We start from the raw sequence: 15942 nt of genomic DNA on the forward strand, positions 1-15942 counted from the left end.
GGGCAGGGGAAGGGGACGGTGATCTGCGTTGCGATTGCGTGTGGAGATGGAAAGGATGCTTGGTGGTTGTGCGCGTACATACGAACGGTTGTCGTAAGACCACTATGCGATACCAAGGCTACCGCTAGACTTGCTCTTGTCGATAGGAACGCGTTTCTTCATGCTGATATTCATGTGTCGATTCCATCATGCCACCATATGCCGCTCCCCATTGTAGCGACTGACAGCCATCCGCTGCACCACCACCCCCATATGCACCCCTAACCCCCCAATCACAGCACCCTATATCACCACTCACCAACTCTTACTACCCTGACTCTTCGCTGCTGCCATTCCGCTACTTTTCGTTCGACGAAGGTGATCACTATTCGAGGTGGTGAGGGAGCAGCGCAGGCGAGACGCACCTGAAACCCCACCAGTTGAGGAACGCACCAGCCACGTTGCAGATCCCCGACAGGCATCTATATCGTGTATGCACTAAGGCCAGGCCAGGTGTTCGTCTTTTCTCGGATGCCTTGTCTTCCTGAGGCCACACGCATGATCGACAGTTTGAACCAGGTAGATCGTCTTAGCTCAGGCTTGGTTGGAGAAAAAGTCTTGATTGATCCTATCTATATTTAGTATGCAGTTGCCAACTTCTTCATTGCGAGAAGAGATGGAAAGGTAGGTGGGGGAAGAAGTGTCATCGTATCGAAAGGTTACTCAATGTGAATTTCTGACCCGGATATCTACACACACGCATCAATACTCCTAATGACCCTCCGCTACCCTATCCTGTAATCGCGCTTCTCGTTCTTCTTCAATGAATCGAGTCTCCCATACCAGCAATTCTCGCACTGCACATCAAAAGGCGCTCACACCAGCGAAAGAGAGAACTGAATCCCTCGTCCAATACATACTCCAAAACGCCTACTAATGCCTTGTCGCGCGGGTTGTTGAGACAAAAAGAGAATCCTGAGGAATACCCCTCAGCTCCGAAGGGAGCTTGTAAGAAGAGTGAGAAACCGATGCCAACTCGATGGGAGGCAACTAGTCTCTTGTAACAGAAAATTCATAGCCCCAAAAAGAGATTGAAAACCGTTTTACTGGCAGACCGAATGGAGGGATCTACTCGTCATCCGAGTCGGTGTCAGTGTCGGTTTCACTCTCAGATTCGACGTCGCCTTCGGTGTCACTGCCGCTGGAGTCGTCGTTAGTGGCTTGTTTCCGCTTCTTTGGTGGGGCGCCGGTCTTCATTTGGTGCATTTGGCCTGCCAATGAATCTGCAGTTATGTTAGCTGTGTTACATACGCCTCGCATAATATCAGTCTTACCTTCTTCTGGCTCGCTGATTTCGTCCTCCTCTTCTACCTCTTCCGCTTTGCTCGCGTCCTCGACAACAAGGGTAACCTCCATCTTGGTGTCCATGCCGATGTAACTATCACAGATCATGTGCATGACAAAGGTGTAGCTGCCGGGTTGTGGTGGTGCGCCAAACTGCATCTTCAGAGTCTGTACGTTGTAGGTGGGGTTACCGCTCTCGTCAAGGATGGGCTTGTCGAAAGTCGAGAAAGTGAAAGGTGGTACTGCGATACGTCCCTGCTTGCTGTCCGCAAGGAATACATGCCATCTTGGCGCGTGGTCGCGAGCGTAGTATGGAGCGAATGCTAGGGGTGGCTGGATGGGCTTCTCTCCGGAACGGTCGTTCTTGCGTCCGGTAATTGCCGCGACGTCGCCTTCCGCGGGATCGATGTCTAGTAGGTCCTTCGGGTTGACCTCGGGGACGTTGGTAGCAGCGGTTGGGATGAAACGACCCTTGAGTACGAACTGGACCAAGCTGCTAGGTGTAACGAAACGCTCACCAACAACCTTGAAGAATGCCTTTTCGAGATGGAACATCGGGATGCGCGAGGCTACGGTCATGGCTGTGCTGTATTGTTCTTGGGATAGGAGACCAGACTTGACGACACGAGCCTTGCGCTCAGCGTCGGGAATTTGCATGAACTCTTGGATGGTCAAGTGTGACTTTGCTCGCGCAGCCTCAGCCGCGCTGGCAACGTCAGGTGTAAAATGTGGCAGCTGCTCAAGCGGTGATGCGCCTGGTCGCAGAGCCTGAATGAGATTTTGGGAAGTCCTGTAGGCTGAAAGTATCGCCTTGGTGTTACCGTATGCGAGTGCGATGGCGGTGTAAGCTTCGTTGAGTCGGAGAGCGATCGGCGCAACCTCGAACTTCTCGTCGTTCAGAGCCTCGTCATCTAGTTCAACGCGGCCGAGGTATGCCCACAGCAAAGTCAGAACCTTGCGTCTCCGGCTGTCCTCCAGATCGTCTAGCTTCTGTCGGTCCTTCTTGGTGAGTGTTTGCGCAATGAGAGATCCAGAATTCTCTGAGAGAACCTTTTGTTCAAGCTTCGAAAGACCATTCTCCGCCTTGTGACCAGTGAGAACCTCGTTGAACTCCTCTCCGCTGCTGAGCGCGTGTATGACACCCACTTCGCCTTGGTCGTTGTCGTAATCGCGGAAGACCTTGCCAGCGCTGGCCACCAGAACTTTGTCCTTGGTCAGCTTCTGTGTTCCATACCACCACTTTCCGACGGTGTACGGGAGGATAACACCGAGGGCGAGCGCGTAGATGAGCAGGACGTATTTGCCAGCTCCTTCAGTCACGAGCCATTGGGGTAGCGCAATGCCGATGCTGAAACTTTGCTTGCCATCGGGGTGACCGAACTCAAGGAAGTTCCGGCGGATCTCTTCGTCGGTAAGAGCTTTGAACGCCTTGACAACTTCTACCCAGTGGTCGTTGATGGATTGTATGGTAATGTTCTTCTCGGGGTCTGGGCGTGCCTTATCGGGGTGCATGGTGAGGGACAGTTTTCGGTAGTGCTTCTTGATCGCCTTCTCATCGGCGCTCTGATGTGCAAGTTAGCGTGTGTCGGAAGCTCGCGACAGAGAGGCAGCAGTCGTACCATAGAGACACCCAGCACCTCATAGGGATCCCAGATGTCAGGCGTAGTCCGCGTAGTAGTGCTTATGAGGTATATCATGGCAGCATTAAGCGCCCATCCGCCCACCATGAGAAGACCCCGCTTTATCCTCCTCTCGAGTCGCTTCTGCTTCTTGCGCTGTCCTTGAATGAGATCGGCATGTTCGGGTGTGAAGTCGGACTCTATCCGCGATCCAGTATTCTCGAGCTCTGGTAATATATTAGTATGGCGTTACGTGGAAGTGGCGAGAAGTGCGCACCTTTGCTTGATCTGAAGAATGAAATTGTAGTCGGAACGGTGACGAGAGTGGTAACGGTAAGGATGAAGTAAGGGAAGAACTGGCCCTGCAAGTTGTAAGCATTTGTTTACAGCGGTGGCGCATGCAAAATGTACCTGTTCATCGTAGTTGTAATCTGTCCCGGACATGGCGAACGATTGTCCCTACGGACGTGTCTGAGTACGCGAGAGAGCGACTGGAGGTGATTGCGGGGTTTGTCGACTACGATTCCAGCAGAGGGAATAAAAAGTGATGCTAGGCCTGTGGCATTACAAAGAAGGTGGGGGCGGCGTACGAAAGAAAGTCGTGGCTACTTATTGAAGTTGTTCCGACCACTGTGTTCTTTCCCGCACCACGACAGATGGCCGCCGCGAGCAATCTTGGCTAAGCAGGGGTTGCGATCACGTGTCAGTGCGCTCTCCGCTTACGTCACTCCCAACCATGCAACGCCAACAGCATCTCCTCCACTGCGAAGACGAGGTTCTGTGATCAGAAGGCAAAGCCACAGATGATTCATCACTAGATGCAATGACTGCAGGTTGGCGACTTGAAGTGTGTTATTCGTCCAGTTGGACAAGGTGTATGCTATGCTAGGTACATGTGTCCTCTACGCTCAATGGCCCGATTTCAATGCTCCATGACAATCGTCCCATGCAATACGCCTATACAACGCCGTAAACCCATAAGGCTGCTCCTGGCGCGGCCTGATGTTCTCGTGAATGGCCCAAGTATTTTCGTCCATTCGAGAAGTTTATGCTGCGGCTTCCACTGAGCCCGCCTCTTCTAGCCCGTTTGTACCGTTCGGTGACGGGCTCTGTGTCGCTGCATCAAGAGGTGCGGCATGCAGTGCAGGCTTCTCAGCGCCCTTCATCTTGCCGCTCCTCCTCTTCTCAATGGCAGCCTTGACCCAGTCGGCGACTTCTTGGTCTTCTACGGGCTCGATCGCCTCAGCAGGTCCCTGGTCGCCGGCAGCTTCGCCACCCTCGGCCTCAGCTGCGGCCTCAACCTCCTCTTCGTCTTCTTCTGTAATCGTGTCGGGTTTGGCAAGAGGCGCAAGCCATGCATGTTGAAGCAGCATGGCGTATGTCGGTCGAAGGTTAGGAATCTTGTTCAAGCAGCCGCGTACAAAGTTGCGCGCCGCGTCAGAGTATCCGCTCTCAGGCAGATCCGGAGGCTCGCCATCGACAATAGCCTAGAGAGAGTTAGTATTTGATGTGCGAAACCAATGCGAAAACTTACGCTGAGCTGGCTGAAGATGTTGTTGTACGTCTCTGGTGGGTATGGGTACCGCCCCAGAGCGCACTCGATGATTGTCAGTCCCAAACTCCAGATGTCGCTTTGTACGCTGTATGTGCCGCCTCCAGGGTTGGCGCCTGCTTGTGCAATGCCGCCTGAAGATATCCTCTCAGGTGCCATGTAACTCTGGCACCCGATGTTGGTCTTGGCAATACTGGCGACTAGGTTTCCACTGACACCAAAATCACAGATCTTGATCGCACCCTTGGTGTTCATTAGAATGTTGGTAGGTTTCACGTCTCGGTGAATGATGTTGTGATCATCCTTGAGTGACTTCAGACCCATAGTCGTGGCCATGGTGATCTTGCGCAAGACGCCCTCGGGCACACCGTCGGCGTAAAGTTTGTCTATGGAACCTCCGTCCATGAATTCCATACAGATGTATACAGCACCTTCTTGGAAGAAAGCACCGTAAAAGTCGACGATGAAGGGTGATACGCAGCGATGAAGGACATCGAGTTCCATGATGATAGCAGCGAATTTCGAGTCGTCCAACTCGAGCCTCACTTCCTTCATTGCCATGACTATGCCGGTCCCCGCAGCTGGCTTCGCACTGGTTGGGCTCGCTTCTTCGCCAAATTCCTTTCGCGACGGCGAGCCAGGCGCAGCCTTGTTACCCGCCAGACCCTGCCCTGGCTTCCGCATTCGCGGTCTGCTATGTCTAACTTTGTATACTGTGCCGTAGTTTCCCTTGCCAAGCTCGTCCAGTGTATCAACTTCGTCCAGGGAGATGTTGAAGGAGGTACCGCTCTCGAACTGCACACCATCTGAGTTGAGTACGGCCTTGCCGGCAAACTTGAGACTGCCGGTTTTGGTATCGACGAACTGAGAGAATTTGTCAAAGTGAGTTTCTTGCTTCTTCGGTTCAGCGCCTTCAGCGCCCTCAGCGGGTCCTCCGTTCATCTGCGAGAGTGTCAACCCGGGCTTCTTCTTGCCGGCGGGAGGGGCACCGCCTGCAGTTGGGGATGAGCCTGGTAATCCGCCTGGGAGTCCGCCTGAGAACCTCATGCCGCGCTTCTCTGCTATAGACTGCTTAGCAGGTCCACGACCAGGAACTGCTGGTGCCGATTGAAAGTTAGTCGCAGGCGGTCTCACAGGCATGCGGAAGTTGCTGGGTACACCTCCTGGGTGAGGACCCGGCGACATGGGGTTACGGCTGTCGGGAGATGGGCCAGGACTCTGAGGCGCAGGCCCTCTTCCAGGCAGACCGGTCGGCGGAGCGCCCTTTCTACCGAGATGTACTGCCTGTATCCTGGCAAGGATGTCTTGGGAGACATTGAGACCGCTGCCTCGGCTGGAGATGGTAGGGGGGTTTGGAGGACGGGGATTCCTAGCAGCGTTGATGTTTCCGAGTGGTGTTGAGGAGGATGTCATGTTGGCTGTCGCGCCTGATGTCGTGGATGCAGTTCGGGGAGGGGGCCGCTCGGCAGCGGGTTCGTCAGGCGAGGTGGCATCGGCGGCAGGACTCGAGGGTGTAGGTGAGGGCGAGGGACTGTCAAAGACGGTATCGGCGTCGACTTCCGTGTCGGGGGTGGAGGGATTGGAGGCCATGGCGAAAGAGAGATAAAAGTCGCGGCCTGATATTGGCGGGGTACGGAGGGCGAGGAAACGGAACAGGTGGTAGGGAGATAGGAATAAAAGACGCGGGTGTGAGGTGAGTTCAGAGGCTGCGACTACACCGCGGAGGGAGTGACGGCGGCGATCTCAGCGGATCTGGTAGTCTGGTGGAGGTGTCGTGGGTGTGGGTTGTCTGGTAGCGTGCAAGTTGGAGCTGTGACGTGATGCTGCAGAGACGAAGAGTAGCGCGCTTCTGCAATCTGGAATGATTTCACAATGATGGGTCTGGCCACACGGCAGCCATGGCGTAAACGCAGATGCAGCTCGCAAAAAAGGGGTACCCGCGATATTTCTAGTGCGCAGGCTGTAGGGAGCAGTTCCTGCTTTGCGCCGGCCGCCTGTAAGCCTGCTTTTACGGCCTCAGACGTGGGAATGCGCAAGCAGGGACGGCATCTACATGCGGTTAAGCAGCACCCGAACCGAGTCTCGCCAGCAGGATTCAGCGCGCAGAAGCAGTATGCGGTAATGACCAAGCCATGGGGAACCTAGCGAATGCTGCGTGAGTTGATGCGTTGCCCATCAGTCAAGACAGCATTCGGTGTGGCCGATGTTCTGCCAGTTTTCGATGTAGCTGCATGCCGCCCAGCCCGCCGACCTGAGGCGCAGGGACGCGGTAGATGCTGAGAGGCTATGAGTGCCCTCTAGGCGCTGGGTGACGATAAGCTCTAGCCCACCATAGCCATGTGTGAATCATTTGCGACGTGTAGCTGGCCGATCTCTCTCCCTAAAGACTTCCTTAACCCATTCAGACTTGCTCGTACAGTTCCTGCAGGGCCCGCGGCTCAACTTGCCTTTCCGCTAGACCTGGAGCGGGCTGTGACGTCGATCTCCGCTCGTAGCGCGTTCTCAGCCAAGACGCGGTGCGCTTCAAGATAACTTGTGTGTTTCCGTCCCCATCGCGCCTTTGCGCCTTCCCAACAACATCAACGGCATCTGCTATGCCTTTATTCTCGGCTCCCCAGGCTTTGCGCCTGCGCAGCCCTCCAACTTACTCCTCGGATTTCGTCGCCATGGCCTCTCAGTCCTACGAGTACGGCGACAATGGCATGTTCAGTGTCTTCAAGAGCAACACGCACAGCTCGCATCCTGACTTCGCCAACCTCACCCTCCTTGTCTTCGAGGCCGTAATGGAAGTTGTCTGCGTCAGCGCGCCTGGATACATTGTCGCGCGAATGGGCCAATTCGACGCGGAAAGTCAGAAGTTCCTCGCCAACCTCAACACGCAGCTGTTTACGCCCTGCCTCAGTAAGTGGACTACCTCCGATAACGACGACGTTTGCTCGTATCACTTGCACCTACACAGGCAGTAGTCACAAGGTACTCACCATGCTCTACATTCGCACTGAAGAGCCTGCTGAATACCTTGGGACTTGACAAGTCTGTGTTTGCTGCTATCACTCGAAAACGCCCTGCCTCGTAAACCTCGACAATAGCTAACGTCCAACCAGTCTTTACCAAACTCGCATCACAATTGACGGCCGAGAAGCTGGCTGATCTGGCCGTCATTCCCGTAATCTTCATCGTTCAAACACTCATATCCTACCTCGCCGCGCTTATCGTATCGAAAGTATGCAGGTTTAACAAACGAGCCTCCAACTTTGTTGTCGCCATGGCGGTATGTCGCATTGCTTATGCAGACAAACAATATAAACTGACATGCTCAGGTCTTCGGAAACTCGAACTCGCTCCCAATCTCCCTCGTTATCTCCCTCTCCAAAACACTGTCGGGTCTGCACTGGGACAAAGTTCCAGGCGACAACGACAACGATGTCGGCGCGCGCGGTATCCTCTACCTTCTCATCTTCCAACAACTTGGCCAGCTCGTGCGATGGACGTGGGGCTTCAACGTGCTTCTCGCGCCCGCCAGTGCCTACAAAGACGAAGATGGCGGCAAGAACAGCGCCATCGAGAACGGAGAGTACAGCGATGACGAGGCGCAACGCCTTCTCGATGACTCGCACTCCGACTACGAATCTGGCAACGTCACCAGCTACGCTACTTCCGCTGACTCCGACGAGTCCGACTCAGACTCCCTGTTCAACCGTGACGCTCAGGCAGAGACCGACTTCATCACGCCCACCAACGGCAACGCAACCGTTCCGGGTCAGGGTGACATGAGCGGGAACAGCAACGGTTATGCCAACGGTCATCTCAACGGTGTCCTTGAGGCACACAAGAAGAAGCAGAATGCTCCCAAAGGCATCAAGGGAATGCCAAAGCGAGCGGGCATGGCACTGAAGCGCTCTGCAAGTACCGTTTCTGTCTCCACAACCCGCGCTGGAAACAGAGTCTTCAATGCCCTTCCTACATGGCTCCAGGGACCTCTTGCCAAGATTGGCCATGTCTTGTCAAGGTTCTTCAAGGGCGTCTGGGACTTTATGAACCCTCCCCTCTGGGCTATGCTGATCGCCATCCTTGTCGCCTCTATTCCTCCGCTACAACACCTCTTCTTCGACCCAGGAACATTTGTCAGCAACTCCGTCACGCGCGCTGTCAACCAGAGCGGACAAGTCGCCGTCCCACTCATCTTGGTCGTCTTAGGCGCCAACCTTGCCCGCAACACCCTTCCCAAGGAGGACCAGCACTCGATGGAAGACCCAAGTGTTGAGAAGAAGCTTGTCATTGCCTCCCTCGTCAGTCGCATGCTTATCCCGACGCTTCTCATGGCACCTATGCTTGCTTTAACCGCCAAGTATGTGCCTGTCAGTATTCTCGACGACCCGATCTTCATCATTGTTTGCTTCCTACTCAGCGGTGCACCGAGTGCGCTGCAGCTGGCACAGATCTGCCAGATCAACAACGTGTACATGGGTGCCATGTCAAGGATTCTGTTCCAGAGCTACGTTGTCTGGATCCTGCCGTCGACTCTTCTTCTGGTCATGCTTGCACTGGAGACAGTGGAATGGGCCAAATGAGTCACTTGTTCGTTGAAGTGTTAGTGCTTGGAAGGACGCAGAGCATCCTCCGTGTTGCGATATATAATCAGGTTTCAAAGCGAGGCGTTCTGGTACTGGGTATGGGTTTGGTAGTTACATTGACTGGGACATGGCAGAGACTGCAATAAAAGCAGTTTGTATATACATCCCAAAGTTGTGCGGTGCTAGGGTTTGGCGCAGGATTGCCTTTTCTTTGATCCGATCAGGCCTCTATGATACTTGCTATCCACTGTTAGAGCACATGAAGAGAATCGGCCCTGGCAAACCACCATTGTCGATTTATGAACCGACCAATGTGCACACCCAAAGTCCCTTGCGAAATTACTTCAAGTTCGAGCGTGAAGGCCAGAAGATAATTCGCCACATGGCGCTCAGCACCTTCGTGTCCAAGTTTCATGGCAGGTTTTTGTGTATCCAAACCCTGACGTAGACTGCCAAGACTGGCCTCGGAGGCCGATAGCTGCCCAATAGCTCTGGAGATAGCGTGGGGACCAGCTACACACCACGTTGCCGTCTGATCCAGCGATGATGATGCTCTACCTCTAAACTGTCTATTTCTATCAAGATCTAGGTGTAGACTCCTCGAGACTTTTCACATTCCTCTTCACCTTGTCTTCTCTCGCCGGTATCCTTACCGCCAATCAGCTTGGCACGTGGACCCTGAGCTCGCGTGTACTTTCTGGCGTTCCTGCCGCACTAGGTATCGATAACACCGCCCACCAAACAACCCGCCGTTCCTACCCACCAAGTTGGGCACGCCTATTTTGTGGTCTGACTCCAGCACGTTCGGAACCGTCTAGCGAGCTTCAATTTACGACGCGGCCGATATTGCTTACTTCGTTTCCGCACACCTCGTTGCCTGCCCTGGGTAATCGCCATGGCGACTTCCTCCAATGAGCAGTCGCGGCCCAGCGTCCCCCACCGAAGCGACTCGTCTGCCCTCTCGCACAACGCTACTCCAGTGGATGGCGCGTCGCCGCGTTCTACCAAAAGTCAGTTCTTGTTCGTTTCCTTACTGTTTGACTTGCAAGCTCTGGCAATTGAGTCATGTCACTTTTTGGAATCGTGATTCAACCAGCGAGGTAGTTGTAGACCAACGTGACTCCGCAGTGACTAACAACCCTCTTGCTCAAACGCTGAGTCTAATCTCAAGTCTACACAAGTCTGGGTATGGCTTAGCTATGCGCATGTAGCACTGACAGCGACTGAAATATTCGAGAACAATGAACAAGATGTTTAGCTGATACACTGTCATCTCACCTACCAAGTGCTTAACGAACAACTGCTAACCATGTGCTCACAGTTGTGTCCTTTCCCGACGATACTGCCATCTCTCCACTGATGATTGGGAAGAACAAGGAACTCGACCAGAGGGATTACTTGGATCTTGATAGGCCCGCAAAGCACTACCCCGCAAGTGTTAGTAAAAAGAAACTATCTGGTCGGCCCTCAGTCGAGCGTCTGTCATCATCCACCAGGGGTGTACCAGCTGAGGGTAACCCGTCTTTATCCTCCTTGCTTTCTGATAGCTCAACCGATGCTACCCATGGACAGCACGCACACGAGAACCTGTTGAAGCAGGTAGGCACATGGCTCAAGCACGAACGAAGCCGACGTCATGTGCGAAGGGCAAAACGCAAAGCCGCCAAGGAGGGCGCTGTTCAGGAAAAGTCATCGACTGTACCTGACGAGACAACTGAAGAGCCTATCCCGCTTACTAGGACCAGCTCTTCGTCGTCCCACGGTGAGGACTCTCTCGACCAACTGGCACACATCCTCGAGAAGACCTTAGCTATGAAGCCAGCCGATGCTAAGAAGAGGATGCAACACTTCCGTAGGTCCTCCACGGGCTTGAAGCGACACTCTGCCATCTCCCTCGACACGGACTATTTCGAGTCTGTAGACCAGCTGGTCCCGAGTTGCGAGGCCATCTTAGATAATTCGAAGACTATGGCATACAACGTGGATGAAGCAGATAGCGAGTCGGCCCCAAAACTATCTGACAAAGAAGCACGCAAGGAGAGAGAGGCGTGGACCAAGTTCCGAGCTGAGATTCTCCGTCTAGCTCATACTCTGAAGCTCAAGGGATGGCGCAAGGTATCTATGGAGCAGAGCAATGAGATTGATGTTCAGAGGCTGAGTGGCGCACTGACAAACGCTGTCTACGTTGTCTCTCCCCCCAAGAATCTACAACTTCAAGAGCAGGGAGAAGACGGCCAGCCGAGGCCGAAGAATCCTCCTCCGTAAGTTATCTTAAATGTGGGAGAGACATATCTAACACCTTCTAGCAAGCTTTTGCTACGTATCTACGGTCCCCAAGTAGAGCATCTGATCGATCGAGAGTCTGAACTACAGATTCTTACACGCCTCGCTCGCAAGCGTATTGGTCCACGTCTGCTTGGTACCTTCACCAATGGCCGCTTCGAAGAGTTCCTCCATGCAAAGCCGTTGACCGCGAAGGAACTGCGTAACGCAGAGACTTCAAAGCAGATTGCAAAGCGCATGCGAGAGCTACACGAGGGCATTGACCTTCTCAAAGAAGAGCGAGAAGCTGGCCCGTTCGTATGGCAAAACTGGGATAAGTGGGTTGACCGTTGTGAGCAGATAGTCACCTGGCTGGATGATCAGGTTCGCGAGAGCAAGCAAGACCCTGCGCAAGCCCCTGGCGACAAGTGGAAAAAGCGAGGTTACGTATGTGGTATGGAGTGGCCAGTATTCAGGCAGATGGTTGAGAAATATCGCAGGTGGGTGGAGGAACAGTACGGTGGTGCAGACAAGATTAACGAGCGCATGATCTTTGCCCATAACGACGTAGGTCATTTTACTTTACTAAGGCCTCCTAAGCTGACCCAGTGTAGACCCAGTATGGCAACATCCTGCGCATGGTTCCAGAGGGTGAGTCGCCCCTACTACTTCCAGCGAACCAGCACAAGCAGCTTGTGGTTATCGATTTCGAGTACGCAAACGCGAACCTTCCTGGTCTCGAGTTTGCCAACCACTTCGTAAGATACTTTCCTTCACCCCCTTGATCGTTTACCACTCTTCACATATTCGAGGCTTGTTTTGCGCGCATACAAGAGCTTACCAAGGTGTAGACCGAATGGACATACAACTACCACGACGCCGAAGTACCGTGGAGATGTAACACCAAGTACTACCCAACCGTCGAGGAACAGCACCGCTTCATCCGAGCATACCTGATGCACAATCCCTCATACAAAGCAGCTGGAGGCTACACATCCAACCCCGCTACCCCCCACCTAGGCCCCCTACCATCTTCAGGAAGTACAACCGCCCTAGCAGCAACCGCAGCCCCCAGCAACATCTCCGCCTTCATGCTCGACTCGCGCGCCCCACCCGGCTCCCAGTACCAAGAGCAAGAAGCAGCCGCAGAACGCCAAATCGAAGAAGAAACCCGCCGCCTCCTCGCAGAGACTAAACTCTGGCGCCTCGCCAACTCAGCCATGTGGGTAGCTTGGGGCATAGTGCAAGCCCACGTCCCCGGTCTCCCCGACTTCGACGCTTTGGATAAACAAGCAAATGCAGATGCATTTTCCGCCAATCCCAGCGGCTCAGCAGCAGAGCTCGACAGCGCCACAGCAGAGATACGTGCCGAGGCGGGGGCCGAAGAAGGATCAGAAGAGAAGACGGGGGCAGGGATCGTGAGTAGTGAGAATATGACGGTGGAGGAACGGGCTGCTGCACTTGAAGGACAAAATAAATCACAAGCGGAACAGGATGCTGACCTTTTCAAACCACAGGATGAAGAGGAGTTTGATTACTTGGCGTATGCTAATGATCGCGCGATGTTTGTTTGGGGCGATGCGATGAGGATGGGTATTGTGGCGCCGGAGGAGGTGCCCGAGGAGTTGAGGAGTAGGGCTAAGGTTGTGGAGTACTAGGGTGGAATTGGAAAGGATGAGGGCTTGAGAGTGGTTTTGTGGACGGAAGCCGTGTAGCGAAGAACATGTTCAGTCTATTCCAGAGCGCGCCTGCGACTGATCTCGAGGCAAGATTAACGTCTTGGGACGTATGTAGTGGACGACAGCACAGCTCACAGTTTGCACGTCCTGCATCTTCTGTGACACGAATGTCCATGTATGATAGCAAAAGAAAAAAAGAAAAAAAAGACACAAATGGAAGATTGTCGCCAAAAAAATGTGAAATTCACATGAAGAATAGTGCAAATGACTCCAGTACCACAGAGTTCCTCACACTGGTATATCTCCAAGCGCCAAAACACCCATTCCAACCCATGAACCCATCCCAGCCCAGCAAAATCGGATCCACACACCCAACTCAACTCAACTTGTATCCATAGGATCCTCCTCTTCGTCCTCGTCCCCTTCTTGTATCCCCTCAAGCCCCTCTTCCTCTTCCCTCCGCCCTCCCCTTCCTTCACCACCAGCCCTGCTTTCCCCTGTTCTACCCATCCCCTCAACCAAACCCTCCAACCCCCTAACCTCCTCACTCCCCACCCTACTCCCACCCTCCCAAACACCCTCCACGCCATCCTTAGTATCCACGCCCCGTCTTTCCAGTACGCGTTTACTCTGACTCTCAACGTAAATCTTGCGTTCGCGGGTTAATTCTTCTTTATCTTTTGGCTGCTGTTGAGCGTGCGCGTGTGAGTGTGAATTGTGGGGTGTGGTGTTGCTAGGTAGTGCGGTATTGGCGAGATGTGGTTGCAAACTCGCGAGGAGTTGGCGCAGGTAGGGTAGTTGAGTCGTGGTGAAGGATGTGTGTGTTGTTAGGGGCGTGTGTTTTGTGTCGTTGTTGGGTTTCTCTGCATTCTTCTCCCCGTTCGCGGTACTCGGTTGTTGGTGAGGTAGAGATTGGATGCCTATTTCCTTCGCAGCAGGCGCGTGCGTTAAGAAGGCGAAGGGCGCTGCTTGTCCCTCCTGCTTGTCATTTCCTGATGTCGAAGTAAGGGATTCGCGTTTCGGCAAGGTAGATGGCGTGAGAAGGGCGCGTAACCGTGCTATTTGCGTCTCGTTACGGGTTTTCTCGGCGAGGAGAGCGGCGTTTAGTTTTTGCGTTTCGATGAGTTTGCGGCGGAGAGTGTAGAGGGATTCTGGGGTGAGGGTTGAGTTTTTGGAGGGGGGTTCGAGGTTCTGGTTGGGTATTAGTGTTGTGTTCGTCTTGCCTATTCCATCTATCCTGCCCTTTTACTGCCTCTGTGTACTGTGGTTTATTGCTGTGAAAGAGAACATACCTCATAATGCCCCAACCTTACCCACTCCGCCAGCCCCTCATCCTGCCCCTTCCCCCTCCCCAACGCAAAAACATTCCTCAGCGTCCAAATCTCCAATTTATCAAAGTTCTTGTCCACGGCATTCTCCATGAGCGTCTCTAGCTTCAGCACTCCCTCCTCAATTTCCAATCGTGCTTCTGGGTATACATCGTTTCCGTCTTCGTCTTTCTGTGGCGTGCGGTTTTGTGAGGCGTAGAGGTCGGCGAAACCGAGGAGGGAGGGGTCGGCGGAGGAGAGACCGGTTTCGAAGGAGTCGGTGCAGCGGTAGAGGACTTCGTTTATGGCGTTTATTATGTCGTCGATTAGGGACTGAATTGATGTTAGATTTGGGATATAGAACAAGGTCCAATCATTAGAAGAGAGGTATCGTGGAGTGTCTACAAGGCATTGCAGACACCATCTACACTCCGTCTACACCTACTTCCCCTCCCACCACCCCACCCCCCTCGCTCAGTATGTATACGTACAATAGGAGGCCAAGTAAAGTGCTCAGTAAGCAGCATATTCTCTTGCTGCTTTGCGCTCGCCATCTTGTCGTTTCGTCGTAGCGTGGTCGTCGTTGTCGCAAATGTCGTCAACCACGTTGTTTGCGACGCGCGCGCCGAGGGACGTGTTTACTGCGGGTCCGGGATCTGACTGGACGGAAGACAAGGGTCGAGGGCTCGCGCTAGTGGGGTCGCTTGGTTTGCCGGTTTGGGATGCGCGCAGTGAAGACGGGTCAAAAGTAATTCCTTCACATTACAAGGCACTTAACAAAAGATGGGACTTCTAGTGGTGAAGGTTAGTTACAAAAACAGTCACCTACGCAAGTGATTATACAGGACTGAGGAGACCTTGCAGAAGAGTGACTTCCACCACCTCCCCTCCTCCTCCCCTCCGCCTCCCCCACCCACCCTGGGTGCGTCCGCGGAGTTGACTGCAAGCACTTGTTCCCTGGCGATGTTGCAAAAGTAAATGGTGCGAGATATGGATTGGTCACGACATCACCAACATGGCAAATTCTCACATGAGCACAAACAGTGATTCAAAGATGAGATCCTTCCATAAAGTGTAGCCTATTTAGCCACACCACTACTTTCATACACCAAGCATCGAAGCTTGAAAATCCTAAATTATACAAGCGTACAGCACGACTTGATATCGTCCATACGAAAAGCTAGTTGCTCTCTCTCTTTCCTCTCTCTGGTAAAGGTAGATCATACCCACCACCATCTTCAACACAGTTGAGTAAGATACACGCCTCTTCTTCTTCTGTCTCTCGATCTCATGCCGCACGCAGCACTCGCAGGGCAAGACAAGACAAGCCAAAAAGACAGTAATACTTTTCTCCCATAATCGGCTCGAAAGCACATTCAGAAGAAACGAACAAAAACACAAGAGAGGATAATTGGTGTAATCCATCCATAACACAATAAAAACGCCAATCAAGTCCAGAGCAGAATAAAGAGACCTAGTCTGACCCTTTGCGGTTCTTTCTCTCTCTCTCTCTCTCTCCATGCGTTCATGTCGCTGTCGTAAATGCAGTAGATGTGAAGCCAAAGAAAAGAACAATACCACCCACCGCCCATCAACCCAATTATCATACTGTTTGCTTGCTGCTGC

General features: G+C 53.3%; 4 protein-coding genes across 4 annotated transcripts; 1 reads left to right on the plus strand and 3 right to left on the minus strand.

The window, feature by feature from the left end:
• Positions 1-1107: 1107 nt before the first annotated feature.
• On the minus strand, positions 1108-3386 carry BKA58DRAFT_325127 (Sec63 Brl domain-containing protein; the record flags this gene model as incomplete). The annotated part of the gene is made up of 5 exons (XM_046167993.1): positions 1108-1262; positions 1314-2886; positions 2943-3169; positions 3220-3304; positions 3354-3386. The coding sequence occupies 5 exons, from the start codon at positions 3384-3386 to the stop codon at positions 1108-1110; spliced, it is 2073 nt and encodes a 690-aa protein (XP_046020542.1).
• Positions 3387-3776: 390 nt separating this feature from the next.
• BKA58DRAFT_394012 (Pbs2-type MAP kinase) lies at positions 3777-6483 on the minus strand. The gene is made up of 2 exons (XM_046171153.1): positions 4477-6483; positions 3777-4429 (listed from the first exon to the last, which is right to left on the minus strand). Exons 1-2 carry the CDS (start codon positions 6082-6084, stop codon positions 3989-3991), a joined length of 2049 nt encoding a protein of 682 aa, XP_046020543.1. The 5' UTR covers positions 6085-6483; the 3' UTR covers positions 3777-3988.
• A 605-nt stretch (positions 6484-7088) lies between these two features.
• Positions 7089-12988, plus strand: BKA58DRAFT_414907 (uncharacterized protein; the record flags this gene model as incomplete). The annotated part of the gene is made up of 8 exons (XM_046172517.1): positions 7089-7395; positions 7599-7765; positions 7815-8996; positions 9988-10078; positions 10390-11329; positions 11375-11897; positions 11945-12088; positions 12182-12988. The coding sequence occupies 8 exons, from the start codon at positions 7089-7091 to the stop codon at positions 12986-12988; spliced, it is 4161 nt and encodes a 1386-aa protein (XP_046020544.1).
• Positions 12989-13390: 402 nt separating this feature from the next.
• Positions 13391-14934, minus strand: BKA58DRAFT_369754 (Mis12 domain-containing protein; the record flags this gene model as incomplete). The annotated part of the gene is made up of 3 exons (XM_046168973.1): positions 14808-14934; positions 14302-14649; positions 13391-14200 (listed from the first exon to the last, which is right to left on the minus strand). Exons 1-3 carry the CDS (start codon positions 14868-14870, stop codon positions 13391-13393), a joined length of 1221 nt encoding a protein of 406 aa, XP_046020545.1. The 5' UTR covers positions 14871-14934.
• Between the last annotated feature and the right edge of the window lie 1008 nt (positions 14935-15942).

Source organism: Alternaria rosae, assembly GCF_020736505.1.
Source record: "Alternaria rosae strain MPI-PUGE-AT-0040 chromosome Unknown BKA58scaffold_12, whole genome shotgun sequence".
Taxonomy (NCBI): Eukaryota; Fungi; Ascomycota; class Dothideomycetes; order Pleosporales; family Pleosporaceae; genus Alternaria; species Alternaria rosae.

Bases quoted from the DNA above. Each gene is read 5' to 3' on its own strand.
- BKA58DRAFT_394012 (XM_046171153.1), bottom strand. From the start codon at position 6,084: ATGGCCTCCAATCCCTCCACCCCCGACACGGAAGTCGACGCCGATACC. The intron at 4,430-4,476 runs GTAAGTTTTCGC...AACTCTCTCTAG, and splicing joins ACATCTTCAGCCAGCTCAGC to GCTATTGTCGATGGCGAGCC.